The sequence below is a fragment of the Mesoplodon bidens genome, assembly GCF_964165515.1.
Source record: "Mesoplodon bidens genome assembly, chromosome: 3".
In the NCBI taxonomy this organism is placed as follows: Eukaryota; Metazoa; Chordata; class Mammalia; order Artiodactyla; family Ziphiidae; genus Mesoplodon; species Mesoplodon bidens.
Genome location: NC_138178.1, coordinates 55577400 through 55600817, shown reverse-complemented (window position 1 = coordinate 55600817; position 23418 = coordinate 55577400). Strand labels below are relative to the sequence as shown.

Here is a 23418-nt window from a genome sequence, read left to right as displayed (position 1 = left end):
CGAGGAGTAACTCTCACATCCTGCAATGTCTGATTTATCGCCCGCTGGCCTAATGAGTATTTTCCACACATAGATCTAACAGAGTTTGCTATTAATGGCAACTGCCCTGGTTAAGTCTCAAACCTTGTAAAAAATTGAACTGACGCTTTCTAATGACTGGCTTTCCAGCGAGTTACAAATTACAGACACTGCTTATGCAGAATCATTAAACATAGATTAAATACAACCAGATGTTTTCTTTTCACCAGCCCCCCTTCTCTCCACCACCCCTCTCTTTGCCTCACTCTTGATTCAGCTAAGAAGTCAACCAATTAATGTATTAGACTGATCACATTAGCAGCTCTGCGGGTGAATTTGTCAGCCTTGCATATGTGAGAAAGACTTCAAAGATAAGACTGTACTGTTAGAGAAGCTCAGAGTTGGTTTTAGGGTGGGTGTCAGTGGAGCATCTCTGGCACCCAGCTCCCCACAGAGGGCCAGGACTAGGGGATGGATTCCCCACATCATGTACCTCCCAGAGGCAGGGAAGAGCATGCTGGGTGACCTGCTTTTCAGGAAGCCAAAGCTGGAGGCTGAGCTGCAAACAGGTGAGATGCATGTCATCCTCCTGGCAGTGGACCTGCTCTGGAAGGAGCTAAGGTTTTTGCTAGGGAAGAGCACAGGGCCCAAATCAGCCAGCGTGCCCATAACCATTAACTATAGCCCAAGGCCAGTGGGTGAGGGTTATCAGTCCCATTTCAAAGACGAGGAAACAGAGACTGAGAGGGGTGATGTGGTTTGCTCGGAGGTACTTAGCCAGTGAGTGGCAGAGCTTCCTGGCTGTGTGACCTTGGGCAAGTTACTTAACCCCTCAGTCCCTCAGTTTCCTCATCTGTAGAGTTAGTAATAATGAAAATATGTAATAATGAGAGTATTACAAGGTTAACTGAACTAATATTTGTGAAGCATTCTGAACAGTGGTACATAAAAGTGCCATAGAAGTGTTTGTTGAATACATAAATAAAACTAGTACCCAAACCCAAGGCTTTGGGCTAGAGAGCCTGGTATTGTTTGTCCCAATTGCTAATCATGTCCAGGAGAGGCACAGAGTGGCCACAGATCCAGGTGCCCACCATCCAGTTGGGGAAGGACTGGCAATATGAGGCAGTGTGGCCTAAGGGAGGGGTGCCAGCCCAAACTGCAAGAGATGTGGGCCTGGGGAAGTTGCTTTTCTTTAAGAATCAACACCTTCCCCTGATGCTCTGTGCGGCTCAGCCAAATGAGGGCCTCAGGGATTCAAGGACTTCCTCCCCCATAACAGGGATGCAAGGAGGCCATCTTGGAGGGTGTAGGGCCAGCTGGAACTGGGCTTTGAGGGGAGGATGTCAAAATGAGAGGAGCTCAAAGGGACAGGGGTCACTGATTCCAGCAGAACCCACTGGAACATCACTGCTCCTGGGGCCGGTTTTGACCATTTGGGGAATAGTTCCTGAGTGTTTGTTGTATGCCATGCACTGTGCTGGGCACTCGGACACAGAAAAGAACAAGAGAGCCAAGTTCCCTGCCCTCACAAAGCCTGCAGCCCAGAGGGGAAAATTCTGAGCTCAGCCTTTCCCAGCAGAACTTGGGGGCTGGGGTGGGGGGAGAAGGAGCAGCAGTTTATTTCCACATATTCAGCCACCGTGCCTTGAGCACCTGTTGTTTTTCCAGGCATTGTGGGTGTACAGACACGGGTGGAACCCAGGCCTGGCCTGAAATGGCTCACAAGCCACAGTAACAGAAGACCAGGGAAGAAACTAATAGAGGGTCCTAGAAGCTCAAACAGGGACATAGCCTCCCAGAACAGAGAAGAGGGGTGAATCTGTTAGGATTAAGTTCCGCTATAAGTAACATAAAAAACCCAAAATAACTGACTTGAAGATGACAAGCTTTGTTTCCCTCACACATTTACAAAAAAAAACCAAAAAAGATAAAAAGAAAGAAAAGCAAAGATCCAGAAGTAGGCCACTAGGGAGTGGTAGGGTAGCTTACGTAGATGTCAGGGACCCAGGCTCCTTCTGTCTTATTGTTCTGCTATCCTCAGCACATGGCTTCCACCTCTGAGGAGAGGTAGCTGCTTGAGCTCCAGCTATCTTACCCACAATTCTCATCCATAACCCACATTATTCTTCAACAGGAAGGATGAATGGGCAAATAAAGACACGCATGTCCACTTACCATTGATCAGAATGTAGTCACGTGGTCATACCCCGCTGTGCAGGTGGCCATACGCCCAGTTAAAACTACCTCTAAGGGAGAAGAGAATTGATGTTGAAGGACTAGCTGTCTACTACAGAGGGGTCACTGGGGAGGTGTCTCGTAGGCAGGGTAGAATTTCCACAGCTGGGCATGAGGGTCAGGGAAATTCTGGGAGGGAACAGCCGGAGTGAAAGCACAGAGGAGGAAAGGCATGGGGTGTTATTTGGAAAGTGGTGTGTGGTCCAATGTCTGGGTGATGAGGTATGTTTAAGTGCTGATCTCTAGGATCTAGGTTTTATTCTGGGGCACTAGGGTGCCACTGAGGATGTTTGAGCAGGGCATAGGAGTGCCATGAAGAGAGCTGTGCTTTAGAGAGCTCAGGCTGTAGGAAGCAGGTGGAGGATGAATTGAGAGGGAATTGAGAGGGAGGTGCTTGGTGAACACTCATATCTAGTCCTCCAGGAGCTTGCAGCTTTGTTGAGGAAACCAGCCTTTCCTCCAGGAGCCAAGGAATGACTCCTCCAGGAGGGGCCGGGATCAAAATCCTACAAAGGACTTAAGGTGGAAATACCATGGGAGCTCACTGGAAGAGAGCACCCTGTGGACCCAGGAGGGCTCTCCTGGGGAGGAGGCTGAACTGAGGCTCAAGGAACAGTTGGATTTGGAGAGACAGAGGAAACAGGGGGACAGGGATAGACATTCGGGGCCGGTCCTCCAGCCGTCTAACTGCAGTCAGACCTGCCACCCTGCATTTGTCCCTCTCCTTCCAGCTATAAACGTTCCCTGCCCTCGCAGTTGTGAGATCAGCGATGCTGACACAAGTGTGGTAATGGAAAGCAGAAGGCTGCGGGGCAGTGCAGGGACCACTGGACTGAGTGCAGAGGTGGGATCCCCAGCCTCACCACTTCTGTCTGTGAGACCCAAGTCAAGTGATTCTACCCCTATGGGCCTCAGTTCGTTCCTGTCAGAGGGAATCATTACTAGAGGCTCCTGAAGAATGCAGCTGTGGACACAAGAGGGGGAACTCATTGATGTGGAAATGGAGAAGGGTGATGGGGGTGCTGAGGTGGGCAGTTAGTTCCCACCCAGATCCGTGACGCCAGGGTGGCCATGGCTGTGGCCTGGGAACTTCTGGGGGTGCAGCTGTGGGTGGTGGTCTGAGGAGTACAAGTGGGAGGGCAGGTGCCAGGCTGTCCTGTGCCCACAGTGTGTGCTGGAGGGCACTTTGGGCAGGACTGTGCCCAGCTCTGCGCCTGTGCCAACAACGGGACCTGCAGCCCCATCGATGGCTCCTGTCAGTGCTTCCCTGGATGGATTGGCAAGGACTGCTCACAGGGTAAGCTGCTGCCCCCTGGGGATGCTCCCATGGGAATGCCCCCCCCCAACCGCGGTCAGGCCCAGAAACACCCACTCCCTGCCCAGAACCTCTCTGCCCCTGATGCTTCTACCTCTCAGGGCTGAAATCTCCTGCAGATAGGAATGTCCTCCTGAGTCCCGTATATAGTCTCTATAGCTAACGTGATGAATTACTAGGATTGATCACTAGCATTATTAACTGCTAGTATTAAAGATATGGGCATTATTGGTAGTATCATTAATACTATGAACGCTGAGTATTAATACTCTTAGCACCTGAGCAAGGAGTAGCCCCTAAGTTTGGATGGGGAGGAAGAGGGAGTAGGGAAGTGAGGGGAGGCCCGGGCAGTTGCCTCGCAAGGGTGTCCTCTGCGTGGCTCATGTGACTGATGTCCTGGGCATCATAGGCCTGGGCAGAGCGTTGTAGGGGCTGTTCATATAAGGTGAACCCAATCTGATACAGAGCTAACAGGGACCCCCAATCTAAAGGCAGAGACTCAGCCTCTGCCCTGTGGAGTCCATGGCTGATGGGTGAGACCCAGCCAGTACCCCTAGGACAGTCCCAGTTAAGATGCCCTGGCCCAGGACTTCCCTGGCGGTCCAGTGGTTAAGATGCTGCACTTCCACTGCAGGGGGCAAGGGTTTGATCCCTGGTCAGGGAACTAAGATCCTGCAGGCCTGGGCAGTGGCCAAAAGAAACAAACAAAAAAACTGGCCTGAAGGCATTTCCATTCTGGTGGAGGAGACACCTGTGCCATCCTCCAGGAGCTCCTTAGCTCCCTGAGAAGAAAGAAGTCCCTACCCTGGGAAGGTCCCCCCCATCCTCATGGGGAAGTTAGTACACACAGTATTCACACCATAAACCGCAGTGTTTACAGTTTACCACACGCTCCAAATCACAGTCATTCCCCTAAGAGGGAAGGTTCAGAAGCCCTCAGAACTGGGGGGGTGGGCAGAGAATCCGGGCTTAATGGGCATCCTGGGTGACTGGGTCAAGAGGTGAGTGGAGGAATTCTGGGAACAGTGGTTAAGCCCCGTGAAAGCCAGGAAGTGCCACCCGGGGGCATCCTGGCATCTTGGCTGACATGCACTCCCCCTTGCTCTCCCTCCCTCTCCCTCCCTCTCCGTCTGCCCCTCTCTGCCTGGCCCTCACCCTCTGCATCCCACCCACGCCCAGCTTGCCCACCTGGGTTCTGGGGCCCCGCCTGCTTCCACACGTGCAGCTGCCACAACGGGGCGAGCTGTAGCGCCGAGGATGGGGCCTGCCACTGCACCGCTGGTTGGACCGGACTCTTCTGCACGCAGCGTAAGCCCCACCTCCCAGCCTCCCAGCTATTTGGAATCCCATGCTGCGGCCTGCTGGCTGCCGTGGGCATCGTCTGGACCTGCAGTGGAGGGTGGGAGGAGGCAGGCCCCAGGGCTCGGAGCTATCCACCCCCACCACCCACCCCTGGGGTTGAAGAGCCTGGCCGGACTCAGGGGGTTGACGCGCCCAAAGTCCTGGAAGGCCAGGGCTATCGGGTACCCTAGCAATCACCAAGACCAGACCCTCCTTGGATAGGGGGCCCAGCGTGGGGAGGAGCAGCCTGTGGTTGCACAGCAAAGAGACATCAGCCTGGCCTCTGGTTCCAAGGTACCCTTATCCAAAGGACTCCCTGCCTCTTCAGCGTGAGGGTTCCGAGCGTGGAGCGTGCAGGGTCTCGCTAGTCCTCACCCCACGCTCAGAGAAAGAAGGGGCAGGAGACAGGTTTGGTCCCAACTGCACCTCAGCAGTTGCCCCCGCCCTGTTTCTCTTCAGGCTGCCCAGCAGCGTTTTACGGGAAGGACTGCGGGCATGTGTGCCAGTGTCAGAATGGTGCCAGCTGTGACCACATCAGCGGCAAGTGTACCTGCCGCACGGGCTTCACTGGGCGACACTGTGAGCAGAGTAAGCTGTCCCGACCCCTGACCCTGGTGTCAATGCCAGGCCTCAGCCTCCTGCAGGGGAAGCCTCCCCCTTTGAGGTCCACCCATCAGGGCCCTGCACCGCCTGCTCCCTTGACTTTTGGAGCAACTCCCGAGGAGACAACCTGAAGGTTGGGCCTACGTTGGCTTCTGGAGTTTCTTCCTTCAGTGGGGGTGGGGATGGGGCACGTGGAGGCAGAGCAGAGCCTTTGCTGGGGGCGGGCTTATCGAGGAGAGGGCGGGCTTATCGAGAGGAGAGGGAGGGCTTCTCGAGAGGAGAGGGCGGGCTTATCGAGAGGAGATGGGGGGCTTATCGAGAGGAGAGGGGAGCTTATCGAGAGGAGAGGGAGGGCTTATCGAGAGGAGAGGGAGGGCTTCTCGAGAGGAGAGGGAGGGCTTCTCGAGAGGAGAGGGAGGCAGGTCTTGTTTGACTGATCTTTGAAGCCCCTGTGGCACCCGGCTCAGAGCCTGACACACGGAAGATGCTGTGTAAATATGGACAAGGTGAGGAGGAGGTAGGGATGGGTGTCCCCCCACTCAGGGTGATAGGTGTTCGGTCTAGCCCCAAGTAGCAAACCAAAGCACATCAGGAGCTACAGAGAAAGAGGCTTCACTCTGTGAGGCAGAACTAATCCTCACAGCTGCCCACAGAAGGGATGGGAGGGCTGGAGAGTGGGCGTACCTCACGGTCGACTCCAATTCTTCGTGCTACACAGGATGTGCTCCAGGAACCTTTGGCTATGGGTGTCAGCAGCTATGTGAGTGCATGAACAATGCCACCTGTGACCATGTCACAGGCACCTGTTATTGCAGCTCTGGATTCAAAGGGATCAGGTGTGACCAAGGTAATACACAGATGGCAGAGTCCCCGGGGAAGGGGGCTATAGAAAGGGCCCCATGGGGCGGGCTATAGAAAGGGCCCCATGGGGCAGGCTCTAGGTAGTATCCAATGGGAATGACTGAATTTTATAAGGACACTCTGTGACTTCCTTTTATTCACATTGGGAGGAGAGTGGAATGGGGGGAGCTGAGGAGGGGGAGGCTCCAGGCACTGGACAGTTAGATGGAGAAGGCAGCCTCTCAAGCACCACTTCCCTCTGCTCATCCTTGGCAAGTTTTGTGAGCCAAGGAAGGATGACAGTAAGCCAGTGCTGTGGAAGGGTCAGCAGACCAAGTCGGAAGATCTGCCGAATTCTGGTTCTGCCATTACCTGCTAGGTGTCCTTGGGCCGGTCATTTCCTTTTGCTGGGTCTGTTACTCCACATGTGGAAAGACACAAGGTTCTGCTGAGAGTCAAGGAGCCCAAAGGGGCTCAACCTTGGCTCCAGGTCTATAGTCAGACAAGACCCCATAGTGCTGTTGTGAGGACCAAGTTAAGATGAGTAAAGGACTCAGCACAGTGCCTGGCACATCAAGTGAGCACTCGATAAATGGTTTTTGCTGTTGGCTGTAGGAGATAGGGATGAGAATGGGCACCCAAGCATCCACAGTACAGAAAAGGGGCCAAAAGACATTTCCACTGCATTCTGACGGGGGATGAGGGACAGCCCACACATATATCATCAAGAGGGGTTTTAGGAGCAGCAATCCTGGGCCCACTGGTACAGCACTCACAGCTTTCGTTGCCAGTCTCTCATTAGTGCTCACAGCGGGATTGCTGTCCCCATGTTACAAATGAGCAAACTGAGGATTCTGAGTCACACAGTTGGTAGACAGGGAGGGGGCTGAGTCCAGTTTTTCCTGACTCCTGAGAAACCCACTCTACCAGTTACTGGTTGTGTGATCTTGGGCAAATTACCTAACCTTTTGGTGACTCGGTTTCTTCATCTGTGGAAGGGAAATAATTAGTCTTTATTTCTTATAGGACTTATAAACAGCTTTTTATTGGGCTGCTGGGAAGATCAAATGAGTTAATATCTGTAACTCATTTTTAGAACAGAGTAAAGCACTCAATAAACATCCATTATTTTGGTTCCCACCTATGATCACATTTGCTCCTTGTCCCGACCCTGGGACTCTACCCTTTGTAGACAGTTGAAGACAGATCACGTGAGGTTGAAGGGATTGAAGAATAGGGCCAAGACCAGCACCCGGGTCTCCTAACGCTAGGAGTCTAGGCCCCAGGCTGAGGAGATCTGAAGAGCAAGCAGGCCTGCCCCAGGCTCAGCCCCTCCCTCTGCCCGCAGCTGCCCTCATGATGGAGGAGCTAAATCCCTACACCAAGATCAGCCCAGCACTGGGTGCAGAGCGGCACTCGGTGGGTGCTGTCACAGGCATCGTCCTCCTGTTGTTTCTCATTGTGGTGCTGCTGGGCCTGTTCGCCTGGCACCGGCGGCGGCAGAAAGAGAAGGGCCGAGACCTGGCTCCCCGCGTCTCCTACACACCTGCCGTGAGGATGACCAGCACTGACTACTCCCTCTCAGGTAAGGGCTATGCCCCCAGCAGCTCCCCCCACGCCTCGTCCCCGCATACACACACACAAGACCCAAGAGGAGCCACACGGTATTCTTGGGGACAGCGGGGTTTACTGCTGAAGGTGGGTGGTCGTGCCTGCAGAGTTGTCTGCTGGGGCTGGATGCTCAGGCTCCCCCGCAGGGAGAATGGAGGTGAGGAGCTGGAGCTCACTTGGTAGATGGGGCTCCCGGGGGTGTCATTTCCAGGGTGCCCACTCTGAACAGCTACGGCTAGGAGCCTTCTTCCATTTCCCCAGGGTTTCCCCTCCTCCTCACCGGGCTTTAGCCACAGGAGCACCCACACTAAGCAGTAAATTTCCTAAATGCTCCAGGGGAACCTCTCCCCAGCCTGTGCCACCTCAGGAAACCAGCCGTGGGGCCCAGTGTCCAAGCCCTGTCCCATTTTTGTTTCCTTGGTGAAGGCCTCAGAGCACCCCTCCCTCCCAGTTCCCAGAGTTAGGAGGGCCCTATTTATACAGTGGAAGGGGACGGGGCCTGACGTGGGGAAGTCTGAAAGCCTGGGCAATGTCCCTCGAGTCAGGCCTGCTGGAACCCAGTCTGTTCACAAATGGGGTAACAACTCCAGCAGGCATTTATCTGGGAGTCTGGACTGCTGCCTTAGAAATAAGAACAGCTTTTTGCTTCATATTTCATTAAACAGAAGAGGTCAAAATGCTCTACAATTGCCCACAGCCCTGAGCCACGGGAGGGCAGGCCTGTCAGGGTGAGCACAAGGATGACGGCTCTCTCCAGCTGGCTCCATAGCTCATGGCTGACCTGCAGCCTCCTGGGCCTTGGACTGACTTAGAAAACCAAGATCACGTCGGCCTGCTGACATGTCCTTCCTGCTAATTCCACTGCCTACTATTTGCCCAGCTCTGTGCTAGGTGCTGCAGGATAGACAAAAGCAGCCCAGGTGCAGACCCCACCTTGAGGAAGTTCCTGGCCTACATGCTGCCCTGGGTTTCAGCCAAAGTAGATATCCCCTGATGAAATCCCAAAGCTCACAGGGAGGATTTGGGGATTTTCTTCTATGACTATAGTAAGCGAGGTTGGCTAGGTTTTCCCATGCCATTCCACTGGAATCTGCAGGAGGGCAAGGCTAAGGTCAGGAGAAGTGGGGTTCTCTTTACAGCCTCACTACTGGGATCTGACCCTGGGGGAGGCAGGGGAGGGTCAGCACAGCCCTACGGAGTGACTCAGGGATATCTGAGACTGTCAAATTAACACTTCTCATGCTGGTGCCACCCTCCACACTGGCGAGCCTATCCTGCAAGCTGCAAGGAGGGCCACCGCAAGGAAAGGGGCAAATCAGGCTCTACACATTTCTAGGGTAGTAGTAGATGCCAGGAAGCTTGGGGGCTGGGAGACTTGACTGTCTCTCTCTGCAGAGCACTTTCAAGGCAGCCCAGCCCAAGCATTAGTTTAGGGGTGTCTCATGCCAGGGGCAGGGATGTGATGGCATGTGGCACCTTGTTCTCGTCCCAGATTTGTCTCAAAGTAGCAGCCATGCCCAGTGCTTTTCCAATTCCAGCTACCATGCACTGGCGTGCGGGGGGCCTAACACCAGCCAGGCCAGCACTCTGGACAGGAACAGCCCCACCAAGGTACCGGGCCCCTAACTCCTCTTCGCACTGAGCCCCCACCTCTGCCTGGGAAGAAACTGCACCACCACCACCCCGCCCAGGGTCTGTGTGGAACCAACTGCCAATACAATACACATTGCCCTGTGATCCCATGTAAACACTCTGTGAAGCACGTAAGAGGAAGCCACCAGGTTATATGGAGCCAACAAGTGCCATGTAACCAGGACACATCACGTGTAACCAACTCACAGCATCACTCAATATAACATACACCCCTGTGTGTAACCAGTGGGTACCAAACCATGTGATCGTCACGTAATCATGTGTAGCCTTGTCACACATAACCATGTAACCACTTTTGCCTCATGTTAACACATATAATCCAAACACTACAGCATTAATCACCACAGTATGTTACCAGCACCAAGTGTGCAACCAGCACATTATAGAGTAACTACTATTACTTAGGTACCACCTTATATCCTTATATCTGGACATACTACATGTTATCAGTACACACCCACAACCATTTGTTGCTGTCAGAACCATCACAAGGGACATGGAACCCAAACATCAGCCACAGCCAAGTGTTCCCATTTACAGTGAGTCCTGCAGGCCTTCAAGGTCAGGTGTGTACCACCCTGGACAGGGCCTTTCCTCACAGCTCCCAGCATAACACTGGCTGATGGCAAGACGTCCTCTTACAATCACAGGCCCTTGGGCAAGGATGTCTCAGCACACATGTGTAGTGAGCACCCCCTGGTGTGCCAGGACCCATAGTGGGCAGATGAGAGGTTCAGAAATGAGGGACAGCCCCAAGGACCACAAGGTCAACGGGCTCATGCTGCATACCTGCGCGCGCACACACACACACACACACACACACACTCTCTCTCTCTCTCTGTCTCTCTCTCTGGCAGGACCATGGGGGGCTGCAGGAGCACAGTTTTCATCCTCCAGGTCTGTGCCTTATAGACCTCTAGGGATCCTTTCTCCCCATCTGCCCCAAAGAAAATGTCCACCAGTCCACGGACCATGGCTGCTGCCACAGCCCTGGTAGCAATGCACCCTGAGCCCCCTAGCAACAATGACACAGACCCCGTATCGCCCCAGGAGCCACCCCTGTCAAGCCAGCACCCAAAGGCCCTCTTCAGGGGCTCTCAGCCTCAGTTTTCCAATAGAATGGCAGTGCTGCAAGGAGGGGTACTTCGAGGTCCATATGCAAAGCCTGTGGCCGTCAGCCCCACACCCAGCTTCACAGCTTTAGGCTGATCTGAGGAGCCAAGGGAAGGGAAGCCAGGAGCTTCCCAGCAGGAGGTCCTTGATTAACTAGAGCCACATTATCAAGGCTACAGCAGGTTAGAGGCAAAGGATGCAAGAGGTGAGAGACCAAGTCCCTTGTGGCCATGTCATTCTTGGTCTCACACTGACAGGGAAGCACCAGCCACCCTCTGTCACTCAGTAAGGGGGTGGAGTTTAGCCCACTTGGTGACCCTCTGGCTCATTTCACCCCAGGGGCCCAAAGTAGTTCTGTGTGGGCAGGAACCCCTCAGCCTGGCAAATCTTTAGCAAAGGCAGGCAGCTGTGATGACATGGAAAGGACATGGGTCTGGGAGCTGAGACCTGAGTTGTAGACCCAGCTCTGTCACTGGCTGTGTGTGTGACCATGAGCGGGGCCCACAAGCAGGACTCAGGTCCCCAACTGTGAAATGAGAACAACCATCCTGGCCTCATGAAGGGCAGCTGTGAGAACGCAGGAAGAGGAAGGGTTGCGCCATAAGGCCAACCTACCCTGAAGCTTTCTTGGTCACGTGAAAGGAAGATTCTCACACTCAGCCCAGGTCAGGTGGCAGAGGTGACAGTGATGTTGCAGGCAGCCTCAGCAGCCCCCTCTGTGCTGGAGGTGGCCTCGTGTTGCAGCCGAGACGCTGCCAACACCCCTTTCTCCTGCAGCTCAGCCCCACCCAGCTGACCTGCTTTCCCTGTCAGGGCCAGCTTGGCTCAGGCCAGTTCTTGGCTCTCAAGAGGCCCTGCCCTTTGCTCCCCTTTGTCCCAGGGGCCCAAGAGCCCTACAACTTCAGCCAGACTGCTTAGATGGGGGTATATGTTCTGTTCCCACTGGCCTCAGCCACACCATTGGTGGCCTGTCACAGAACACCTAACTCTCCCTTTCCCTCAACGACCTAGCACCTAGGTAGGTCAGGGTCATCACAGGGGTGGGTGCATGAGGGTGGGCAAAAGCAAAGGCTGGGCAGGGGCATCTCAAGGGCACTAGATAGTGACTCGCTCTCCTACTTTCCAAACAGCTCAGTAACAAGTCCCTTGACAGAGACAAGGCAGGCTGGACCCCCTACAGCTATGTGAACGTGTTAGGTCAGTAGTGGTTTGAGTCTGGTCCCCTGCCACCACATCCCACCCTCTTCTCCTTCTCCCATATCGACAGGGGCCCATCCCAGCTCCCTGGGAGAGTTAGTAGATAAATCTTAAGCATGGTTTCCCCCAGGGTGAAGGGGTGTGGGGAGGAAACCCAAGCCCCTATTTCAGCTCTCGTAAGCAAATGAAGTCCAAGACCCCTTTCATTCCTATGTTAGGGGATAGGGAGAGAGTGGCTATGACCCAGGGACCACAAGGGAGAAAGCTAGGGCCCAGATGTGGGGATTCAGGTTGGAAGCAAAAGATGCACTCACCATCTGGGAAAGGGACCCCTGCCTGAGCCAGGCCCTACCAAGGTGCCCCTTTCAAGGGCTTCTTCCCTCTGCCCCACTGCCCTGGCAGACACCAATTCCTATGGGGGTGCGGGTGGGGAGTGAGGGGTAGCAAGGCCAGTGGTCTCAGCTCTAGCAAATCCCTCTGGCCCTGCTGGCTCTAGCACCTTTGGATGCTACACATGGAAGCCCTAATTCCTTCCAACCTGCCCCACCCTGACCCTCATCCCCCAACCCCTGCCATACCAGGGCCCTGGGAATAATGGTTCCTCCCTGTCATCCTCTCACTAGACTCCCATTTCCAGATCAGTGCCCTGGAGGCCAGGTACCCGCCCGAGGACTTCTACATTGAACTTAGACACCTCAGCCGCCCCGCTGAGCTACACTCACCAGGTTAGACTCCCAGCCCTACCCTCTATCCCCTGGACCCCCGAGGTTGTCATACCAGACCAGACCCAGCACCTACCCTAACCCCCATTCCTATCCTTTAACTTACCCCCATGGTCCCAGAACTCTCCCTGCTGATCCCCTTCCCTCCGGCATAATTCATCTACAAGCCCAATTCCCTATCTGAAGAAGGAAGCCTGTCTGGATCCCCCCAGTCACCCCTTCTCCTCCTATCATGGTCAGCGGATATAGACAAACTGCAAGTAGTATTAGGTGAAGGGAACACAACATAACCGCACTCCCTGCAGACCACAGAATACAACCCAAAACCACTGAGAAATGACTTGGAGATGGTGACATCTTTGGGATTCTTTGGGCCCGCAGATATGAATGGTGGAGAGTTGGCTCTCTGGCCAAAAAGCCCAATGTCCCTCAGAGAGAGACCCCAGACTAGCTCTCCCAGATCATAGGGTAGGGTGGTCCAGTAGGGATCTAGAGAGGTTGAGGCAGGATGTGTCAACCAACATCCTCTGTGCTCATATATTAGGCTCAAACCTGGTAGCTTGGGAAAGATGCAAAAAAGAGACTTGGAAAATCAGTCCTGCTATGGGAGGATGTGAGGTAGGAGTTACAGAAGTAGGTGCAATGAATGAAGAGAGAATTTGGCCTCCCTACAAAGTAGTCCTGCCCTAGACGGCACACTGGACAACCTGGGCCTGAATTCAGGCTCTAGCTGGTTTCTAGAGCTCAAGTGAAATGCAGCTCTACCAACCCCTGCAGGTCTCTGAGGCCAGTAGCAGTAAGAAGAGCAAAGGTTCTAAATCCATCTACCTGTTAAGTAGGCATGGGCTTCAAATACCCTGGGCTTATACCCGGGAGGCTGTGCTCCTGGCTGTGAGCCCCCTAAGCAGTGCTCAGGACATTCAATAACCCCACCAAATACAACCCCCCAACACACACACTACCACCACCCTGCACCTCTTTCCATTTGGGAGCATCCTCTGGGCTCAGCCCAGATTTCTCCCTTCAACCACTGTAGCCAGAGCCACCACACGCTGTTATTTTTTCGCTTACACTGACGCAGGCTGGTGGCCAATGGGAGAGAATACTTGAGAACATCTGGGCTCTAGGTAGAACTCAACTTCTCACTTGTCGGTGTGATCTCAGACAAGTCACTGCCCTTCTTTGAGTCTGTTTCCTGTTCTCTAAAAGGGGAAAAAGTTAACAGCCTAGACTCCCTCCCTCAGGCAGGGCAAAAGAAGCCCTGGTCTAGAATAAAGTGCTGAACTGACGCCAGGGATACAGACTGTTACAGTCATGCTTCTGAAGGGCACAGGTACCTATAGGCCCTTTAGAGAATAGCAAACTTGAGAAAAACTTGGATCTGATTCTGCTCTATCACTCAGCAATGTGTGGAAGGAAGGGAGATAGGAGTAGGCTCCTGCAATTTCAACTAGGGACCTCTATATGGAAGAGGTATGGGGAGGTATCTAAACAGCCATGGGTTGGTCTTCAGTGTCAAAAACTGGGGAGAGTCAAGTGGAGTCAAGCTGTATTTTAGTAAGCACTTGCTGCATGCCTTGCCTGATATGACATTCTCAGTTAAAAGCTGAAAATAATGGCTCTGTGAGCCCAAGTCATCACTGTCCCAAATTTAAAGTATCATATAATTTCTTTTCTGGGATCACCAGTAGCAAAGAACCAGAGCTAGGTCCCTGAAGCTTTGTGTCATTCCTGCCTCTGGCTGGGGCTCAGAACCATGCATTGTGGGAGCCTAGGATAAACTGTGACTGCCAAAAGGGAAAAAAGAAATCCTTGGGACTCAAAAACACTGGTAGTATTGTTCAAATACAACTCTCAATTATGTGCAAATGGTCCACCCAAAAAAAGTGGGGCAGGGGGAGGGGGACTAAGCCAGCTGACTATGTAAGGGAATGACTATACATTCTGTAGAGATGACCAATGAAGAACCTCAGCTACCTGTCCACCTCCCTCTGGCTCCCCTCAGTCGAGCTTTGGATCCAGAAGGGGAGAGGGAAGACCAGAGCTACAAGGTGAGAAACAGTCTTCACCCCCTCTCCGAAGTCCAACAGAACTGAGACTGGGAATGTCATACACCCTTCCCCCAAGCTAAGAACTGGTTCTGATTCATTCCTTATCCTATACTTTTGGAGACTGAAACTTCACCTACAGTGACCGTAGGTGGCATCAGAACTGCCTTTGATCACCTCCTGGAAGACATTCCCCTCAGAGTGAAGGTTAAAGAGCAGTAGTGCTAAATATGCCAGGGGGTGCTGTAGCTCATCACTTATGCTTTAGGAGCTTTTAAAGAATTCCTGTATGGTCAAGATGATTTAGAGTAGATTAAACCCAGAATAGTTTTCTAGCACTAAAGAACTATTTATTTTCTGGGTAGGGGAGAAAGAAAAAAAACAAGAAAAAAAAAAAAGAACTCATGCAGTCTAGGTAAACATCATTCACCCCTATATTTTTCTTTCCTTTTACTGTTTTTATGCAGGTGCTTGTGGAATGGATAGACGTCAGAACACATACATTATGGACAAAGGCTTCAAAGGTACAGTATCTAATCCTGACGTCCCATTAGAAAGGGCTTAGCAAGATAAAGAGTGCAAATCTGAAATGGCCAGTTCTACCAGGTACAAACTGCGCATCTCTTTCCCCCACCCCACCAAAAAAGTTAAAGACCACAGGACCTGGGGCTGCTGGGTAGCTCTGCCCAGGAGGAGCAATCATAATAATAATGATTTCATCTTTTGATTTCAGTTGCACCTGCTTAGGAAACGCTTATGGGTTTTTTATAGATGCCAACTAAATGTCTTCGGAAATGTAGAACGTCATTATCCAACCAATTAGTACAAGTTAAATTGATTATAAAATCTGAAATAAAGTCAATCTACCTGCCCCAGAGGCCTCCTGTCATTACGCTGGTAAGGAATGCCACCCTGCACCTTCTGGCTTTCTGGGGCACAAGGAATGAAAATAATACCTAGTGTTAATATTATACGGCGCTCCACCCTCACGAGATCTCTGCCCCAGAGAAGAGGGAAGCCAGGACTAATCCCTAACACATGGGAACTGCAAGTTGGATCATCCTTCTAGGAAGTATACAGGTGAAGCCAAATATGAAAGGTCAGGTCCTGCCCCAGGCTTAGGGCCTAGGTTTAAATGACAGAATGTGTGAAACAGGTAGCTTTGAAATTGTCACTTATTAACTATGACCAACCTCCCTAAGGCACAGTTTCCTCAAATTGCAAGGTTGGGATAAGTATGCCTGTCCTATGATCTAACAAGGTTATCCTGAGTATCTAATAAAAAACACAGATCAGAAGTGTTTCTGCATATTGTAATGGGTTATACTAATGTAAGAGAGTTGTCCTTTTGTCTCTGAGGACTATTTAAGAGTCTCAGCCACACTGAAAGAGATATGACTTACAGCAGCGATCCCAGTGGATATCCTAAACCTAGCTGTGTACCAGAATCGCCTGGAAAGCTTGTTAAAAATACATATGTTCACCCTCCCCCCAACTCCCCAAGGTTCTGATGCCATAGATCTAGAGTGGGACCTTTTGTGACAAAGCCTCAGGGTATCCTTATGTAGCATATCACCTAACACTCACAAACCTCTAAGTCTAGACTGACTCAGATTTCCCAGATTACCCTTCTGGTCTTTCAGACTTAGCCTTAGGTACACCTGAGACACCACTTTCCTAACCAAGGAGAGCTAGTCGTCTTCAACCCTTGGTGGGGTGGTTATTAGAAGTGGGGTGAGGGAAAAAAAAGAAGTGGGGTGAGCTAGGGGTGGGTGGTGGTGAGAATTGTGTTCTGAACAACAGAGCAGGAAGGACAAGTCTCCACCAGCACGTATTAGGATGTGCACAGCCCAAGAGAACGATCTGAGGACAGAAGGTCACCCGCAGGTCACTATGCCCTTGGGATCATCATTCTGGCAATTTTTTGTTAGTTTCGACTTAAACCACCCAAATGAAATGAAGCACCATTACAGTAGATGAAGCTGAACAACAGAAAACAAAACTATACTGTTTTATCACTGTGACATGGGACCTCAGTTTCTTTCTCGAGGAATGGGGATTGGACAGAAACATCTCTAAGGACCTTTACAGCTCTGAGACTATGCATGACTCAAGCATGAATGAATTCAGACAGGCCCAGACACCTCAATAAATGAGCACACAACTTCCCTATGCACTTCATTGTCCTGCGCACTGTGATTATAGTAGTTACTCGCAGCCATAAATGTAAAACAAAGTTAAGGACTCAGCCATGGCGTCATTCATTCCTGTTTTGTGGGATCATACATCTGAGTGTCTGAGTGCAGGGGAGACTTGGAAGCCAGCAGCCAGGTTTCATTTCACCACTCTGGCTATAATTATCCTTTAAATTGGAGAGAAAAGATGGCTATGTAGGCAAATGTACCAACAGGTGTTAGGGACCAATACACCAGAACAAGAGGAAAATGGAACATCACAGTTAAGAGCTTTACAGAAATACTTATCAAAGACATGGAATAAACCCCACTAACTGGCTGAACTCCCCAGATAAACATTTAATAAACTAGTTTGTACCAGGAATGGAATTATTTCCTAAAACTACTGGCCCAAACCAAATTATAACCAATAAGAGTTAAGATTAAGAGTCTTAGTGTTCTCTGAACTCAGTGGGAAAGAGCCCTGGCCTGGGAGTTAGAAGATTTGGGTTCTAAGGGGAATTACCTGGTGGTCCAGTGGTTAGGACTTGACGCTTTTACTGCTGGGGCCCGGGTTCAATCCCTGGTCTGAGAACTAAGATCCTGCAAGCTGCACGGTGAAGCCAAACAAAAACTAAAAAAAAAAAAAAAAAATTTGGGTTCTAGTCCTGGTTCTTGCTGTGTGGCACTGATTAGATCACAGTGTTGTTTTCTGAGTCTTGGTTTCTTCCTCTATTAGAAGGACAGGGTTGGGGCTCCCCTGGTGGCACAGTAATTAAGAATCCGCCTGCCAACTCCAGGGGCACGGGTTCGATCCCTGGTCCGGGAAGATCCCACATGCCTCAGAGCAACTAAGCCTGTGTGCTACAACTACTGAGCCTGCGCTCTAGAGCCCGTGCTCTGCAACAAGAGAAGCCACCGCAATGAGAAGCCTGCACACCACAACGAAGAGTAGCCTCCACTCACCACAACTAGAGAAAAGCCCGCGCGCAGCAAAGACCCCACACAGCCATAAATAAATAAAATAAATTTATAAAAAAAAAGGACAGGGTTGTGCAAGCACTATCTCTAAAGCCCTTTCCAGCTCTAAGCATCTAATCCAGTCAATGCTCCCTCTTTCCCCTGTTACTTACTAAAGACCTCCACTCACTGTCATCCTGGAGGTTGCACGAGATCACTCATACCACTGTGCTAACCCCATTTTACCTCTAAACACCTTTCCATCTCTCCTTCCCCTGCTCCCCTCTCAGCAAAATTATTCTGCAACAAATTGCCTCATGTCAACACTTATCCGTCAGGCATTTCAAAGTGCTATAGAAGAAATCCTCCCCACTACTCTCCATCACCTTAATGATCCTGAAATCCTGGATCCCACTGTTGCTGCCCCTTTCCCCACCTGTATGCTCCTTGCTAATCCAACCTCCAAGTCTCTCCTTGCAATAACCTTGGCTTCCAAGGTAGTCAGTCAGGAGCCCGCTCACATCCTGAAAACTTTTTTCAGCCAGTGTGGGAGAAAAGGCATCATGGCCTTCTAATAGTAGTAGTAGGCTGAGAAGACAAGAGATGGACGTTCAGTGCCTAGGTTTTCCCCAACAGTGAAATATTGGCCTTAAGTAGATGATAGTGTGAACCTGAAGGATGGGGTAAGTTCAAATCCTACTCACAAGACGGCCTTGGAAAATCATTTCCCCTCTCTCAATTTGTTGCTTCCTTTATAAAATGAAGATGCTTCAGTTAGTTCATTTCAGAAGCCCCTTCTGCCTCTGATAGTATGTGGCTGTATGTGATTTGGGGAAGGTAGGAACTATATGAGAACAAATGCCAGGACATTATAGAGCTAAATCTTCAGCCTTGATGCTAATTACAGGCCTTAGAGGAGTGACTCCCCAGAGCTTGGGGAGCCTTGGTTGATGCTTCCCCTTTCTTTGCAACATGCCCAAAGTGCAAAGACTGGTATAGAGGTGGGGCTATAAAAAGATGAGGAAGTGTCTTAGAGCAGCTGGTTATTCTTCCCCTTACCCTGCCCTCCCTCAGAGCAGGCAGGTGGATGACTCAGCTGGAGAAAAGAGTAGGTTCCTGAAGTATAGTTTTCCAGCTGGCCCTGCCCTTCCCGTCCCTCCTCAGAAATAGAAGCCAGTTTATTCCATAATTCAACACCCTCCTACCACCACCTCCAAACACACACACGCACACACACACTCTTCTCCATCCCCTTTGGCTTTACCTCTGGCCCCTTTATGGATGATACATCTTCTCCCTGAGACTCACCCCATTCCCACAAACCCCAACTTCTCTTTTATCCATTTGGGTGCATCCCCTGCTACAGAGCAAACAATTTTTCCAAACTTGAAAGCAGCCGACTTTTCTGGTGGAAATAAGAGGGCCACTACTGGTTGGTTGAGGCTCTGTTAGGCATTGAGCTAGAGCTTCAAGCCTCTCCCACTGCCATAATAATCAGTCATGGGATGTCCGCAAAAAGAGCTTGGCCTTTCTCAGCAGAACTTGGCCCCATAGATAAAAGGCTTTCCTTGTTGAGGGTAAGGTGAAGCTGTTGCAGATAGTTTGCATTTTGGATACAGGACAGGCGTACAGGGTAACAAAATATGAGGGGAAAACACCTTGATTTGGTATCAGAGCAGGTAGGGGTTGTCCTAACTTAACTACTTACTAACATTAGGCAAACTTTATGAGCTTTAGTTTCCTCATTTCTAAAGTAGTAATACTAGTCCTTCCTGCCTGGCCCCCTGCACAGATGCACCAAGTGTCAGTGATCTAACTGGAGTCAGGGAAGACCAGCTACAGGTGCTGTAAAGCGAGCTAACAGTAGTCCTCAAATTTTAGAAACTATGCAACTGAGTCAGCTGCCAGTCAAAGTAAAACTGACGTGCCTGCGTGGGGAGGAGGGGAGCGGTGTTAGGGATAAGCAGTACTAGCAAGTCCTCGGCTTCCACAGGAGCAGCTGGGTCACACTGCCTTACTACCTGGCTGGTGAATTCAGAGAACCCAAGATGGGACCAACGGGCCAGCTGCGGTTCCTAGACTTAACCCCACTCCCTTGTACTAAGAAACAAAGTATTCACTAGAGGCAATTTCATGTGACTCGGGCAGGTCATGGCCTAGGACCCAGAGCCACCTTTCCCCTATGAGAGCCTCACCAGTAGCTGGGCCAATCCAGCCTCCCTTTTAGTCTCTGCTGGGACTGCTCGTTGTCTAGCAAGAATGTTTTCTCCTCCTCTCTAGGGTTCTAGGGTAGAGAGAGGCCACAATCTAAGACAGGACCCAAGACCCACGTCTCTCTCTGCTTGGGGGCTAAGCTGGGATACAAAGTGCTCTGAGCCTGGTTCCGGAGCTTGCTCTAATACCGATGAGCAGGGTAACCCTGGGGAAGCCACTTGCCTATACAAATCTCAGTTTCCTCATAAGCAATAAAGGCGGAGGGGAAATAATAATTACTGCTCTGCCTACACTTGAAGGAACTAATGGGCGAATGTAGTTTTGTACAAGATTGAGGAAATGTTACCTGCTAAAACAAACATAAATAACCCTACACTAACAAAAAAGTAACTCCCCTCCCAACCAGTTACCTGCTGTGGGAGAAAAGACTCCTGTGGTGGCGCACATCTCAACTACTTCAGTCACGTGGAGCGCTCTGCTCTCACCGGACCAAGGCACATCCAGTAACCCCCTGAATTACATACACTACCACTTTCACTTTTTTACATTTTCATTAATTTCACAAGTTGGAGGCAGAAAGCATAGATAAATAGCAGCCCCAAATGTAAATTGTGGTGGTTCTAGTGAAAGACCATCTGAGAATTTTACCATCTGCTAGCACTTATAGAAATTTAGAGCTGAGAAACAGAGAAATTTCACCATCTGCTACCACTTACAGAAATTTAGACTTCTTAGATCACTCTTGACTACGAAGCCCCTGCAACTCAGTGCTTATTTCGAGATTCCCCTGGCTGGCAGAGCCTCACAGAAGGATGAGGGCAGAGTTGCCAGATTAGAGAGAGAGTCTCCTGCTTTTTCTGGGCAAGTTCTGCCTCATTTGAAACAATCCACAGGAGGCAGTAATCTTCCCCCAAAAGGGAAAATGGCATGGAGGTTGAAGGAAGGGCTCCCGTTTCACTGTGACTCCCAGTCACAAAGAGAACCTTCTTCCTCCAGTGAGCTACAGTTACCTTGCTTCATATTTGGAAAGCAGTTTGCAACTTTTGAACCCTAATACACCCTGAAGTCTTGGGGATGATGCACCTGAGAGACTACAGGAGAAGCAGCATGAGTTCTCCTAGTATCAGAGAAAGATACTGCTAAAATAGATTTCAGTTAGCATTCCTGAGAACTGGAGTAATTGACCCCAGAAGATATACTGCAGGCTTACTAGAAAACAGGAACTTTCCAAAGCCTAGCTTGAGACCCAGGTGCTTTTTAAACCTCTATTACACTTCAGTCTGCCCCACCTCTGATCACGAGCTTCTCAAGAGCAGGGGTACTACCTGTTTGCTGCCTAAAGGTTGCCAAATTGCTGGCCCTTGTGCCAAATCACACGCCTACTTCTTCTGAACCTAAGCTTAGTCATCAAAAAGAATTCAGAAAAATGATAGCACAGAAAATACACAGGCCAAGGAGTCCCAAGGCATGGATTCAAGTACTGGCACTGCCATTCATGAGCCATATGACCTTAGACAAGTCACTTCATCTCCCTGGGCCATCATCTTATAAAATGCAGTCAACTATCCTTGCAAGATTTTGTAAAAATTAAATAACAGATGTGTAAGCATATTATGAGTATCTTGAATTAATCCCTTTCTGGTGCTATACCTGACGACTAAAACAACAATGTTCTTATCCCTCCAAAAACATAATTCTTTAGAGCTCTGCTTACCTAGAAAAGCACTCCTCAACATATTTAGTAAGTGAATCTTGGATTATCAAAGGTGTTTACAACTTTGCGATTCTGAAAGCACATAACCTGTACTCTGCTTTTGGTATTTAAATTAAGTCTTATGTCCTTGCTTGTCCTAAGAAATCTCTCTTGCCTTGCAGATTACATGAAAGAATCCGTATGCAGTTCTAGCACTTGTTCCTTGAATAGCAGTGAAAACCCTTATGCCACAATTAAGGACCTACCCATCCTCACCTGCACGCTTCCAGAAAGCAGTTATGTAGAAATGAAGTCGCCTGTGCACACGGGGTCTCCGTACACAGATGTGCCATCCTTGTCGACATCTAATAAAAATATATATGAAGTTGGTAGGTGTCTCAAATAAGTAACTTAGTGAAATCAGGGCACTAGTACAGCATCTTAAGTGAAAACAGCCCTCTCCAGTCCCCCCGTTTTGTTGCTTTTTAAGGAATCCAAGGTGAACTGTCTTTCCCAGGACTGCCCTCCTCTCTCATACAAGAACTCAAATTCTTGTGCCAACTCTGCTTTTAAAAAAAAAACACTAAGGCTATGTGTGAAGCAGATATATTGGGGGTGGGGAGTTGATACACACAAACACACTTCAACTGATTGTTGACATAAATTCCTGTTTAAAAAAGAAAACAATCAGAACAGACATTTTCAAGTTTCAAAATCACCTTGTTCTACTTTTTCCCAGTTTAACCCATGTCCCTGGGCTCACTGATACAACCCCTGACCCCTACCTCTAGGATATTCTAAGTCCCTCGGTTTTGACCAGAGCTTGGGATTCTGATAGCACACTCACTTAGCTTTTCAATCTCTTGAACAAGCCTCAGTCCTAACCTTCATACATTTATCATAAACCCCTGGCTTCTCCCCCGACCAAGTTAAATAGAATTCTCTTCCCCCCAACAAGGCAACCAAAGCTAATCTGTTCTCTGAACTCATTTTTCACTATATTCCTTAGAGCCCACAGTCAGTGTGGTCCAAGAAGGCCGTGGTTGTAACTCCAGCTATATCCAGAATCCATACGACCTACCTAGGAACAGCCATATTCCTGGTCATTATAACCTCCTCCCAGTAAGACAGAGCCCTGCCAATGCGCCGTCCCAGGACAAGCAGTCTTGAGGGTTAAGCCGCTGTCTTGCAATGTGCTCTGCTGAATATTCTCTGACTCTCTGAAAGAAGACAATCCCTTGACTTGAAATAATGGTACAGACTGACTCCAGCTGCGTGTCAGTTATAACGTTCACCTGGAACTAAAGAAGAGCTTCCAAGTGGGACTGGGTAATTGTTCAAAAGGTCCGTTCTCAAAAGCAAATTCTACCACCCACCCACCCCCAACCCCAAATGCCACGGATTATATGATCTTTTAAAACATTTAAGATAAAGCTACTCATCAACATCAGCTAAATATATACATATTAATATTTATATATTAAATCATCTGAAACATGATGCTTAGAAAGCATGTAGAATAGGTTTTACCAACTTTCCTAGGAGTAAAGGGGACTGGGGAGGAGAGGGGATTACTTTAAAGCACCTGAAATGTATATGTGCATTTGGTTCCTGTTACCATCACTTACCTGTTTTATTACCTAAGATAATTAGTACATAGACACAAACTGTGCTAATA

General features: G+C 50.1%; 1 protein-coding gene across 3 annotated transcripts in view; it reads left to right on the top strand.

Annotated features, from left to right (window-relative positions):
• The window catches only part of MEGF11 (multiple EGF like domains 11), a 237413-nt gene extending 214369 nt beyond the window's left edge, over nucleotides 1-23044 (top strand). Inside the window, exons 15-25 of one of the 3 annotated variants that reach the window (XM_081227619.1) lie at nucleotides 3425-3553; nucleotides 4751-4879; nucleotides 5372-5500; nucleotides 6234-6362; nucleotides 7704-7940; nucleotides 9459-9577; nucleotides 11863-11929; nucleotides 12553-12654; nucleotides 15167-15223; nucleotides 21923-22129; nucleotides 22750-23044. In XM_081227619.1, the coding sequence (XP_081083745.1) occupies nucleotides 3425-3553; nucleotides 4751-4879; nucleotides 5372-5500; nucleotides 6234-6362; nucleotides 7704-7940; nucleotides 9459-9577; nucleotides 11863-11929; nucleotides 12553-12654; nucleotides 15167-15223; nucleotides 21923-22129; nucleotides 22750-22910 (1466 nt within the window). In that variant the 3' untranslated portion in view covers nucleotides 22911-23044. Of the gene's footprint in view, nucleotides 1-3424; nucleotides 3554-4750; nucleotides 4880-5371; nucleotides 5501-6233; nucleotides 6363-7703; nucleotides 7941-9458; nucleotides 9578-11862; nucleotides 11930-12552; nucleotides 12655-15166; nucleotides 15224-21922; nucleotides 22266-22749 lie in introns of those variants that run through there. The other 2 variants (XM_081227620.1, XM_081227618.1) reach the window with 2 other exon arrangements.
• Nucleotides 23045-23418: the final 374 nt, after the last annotated feature.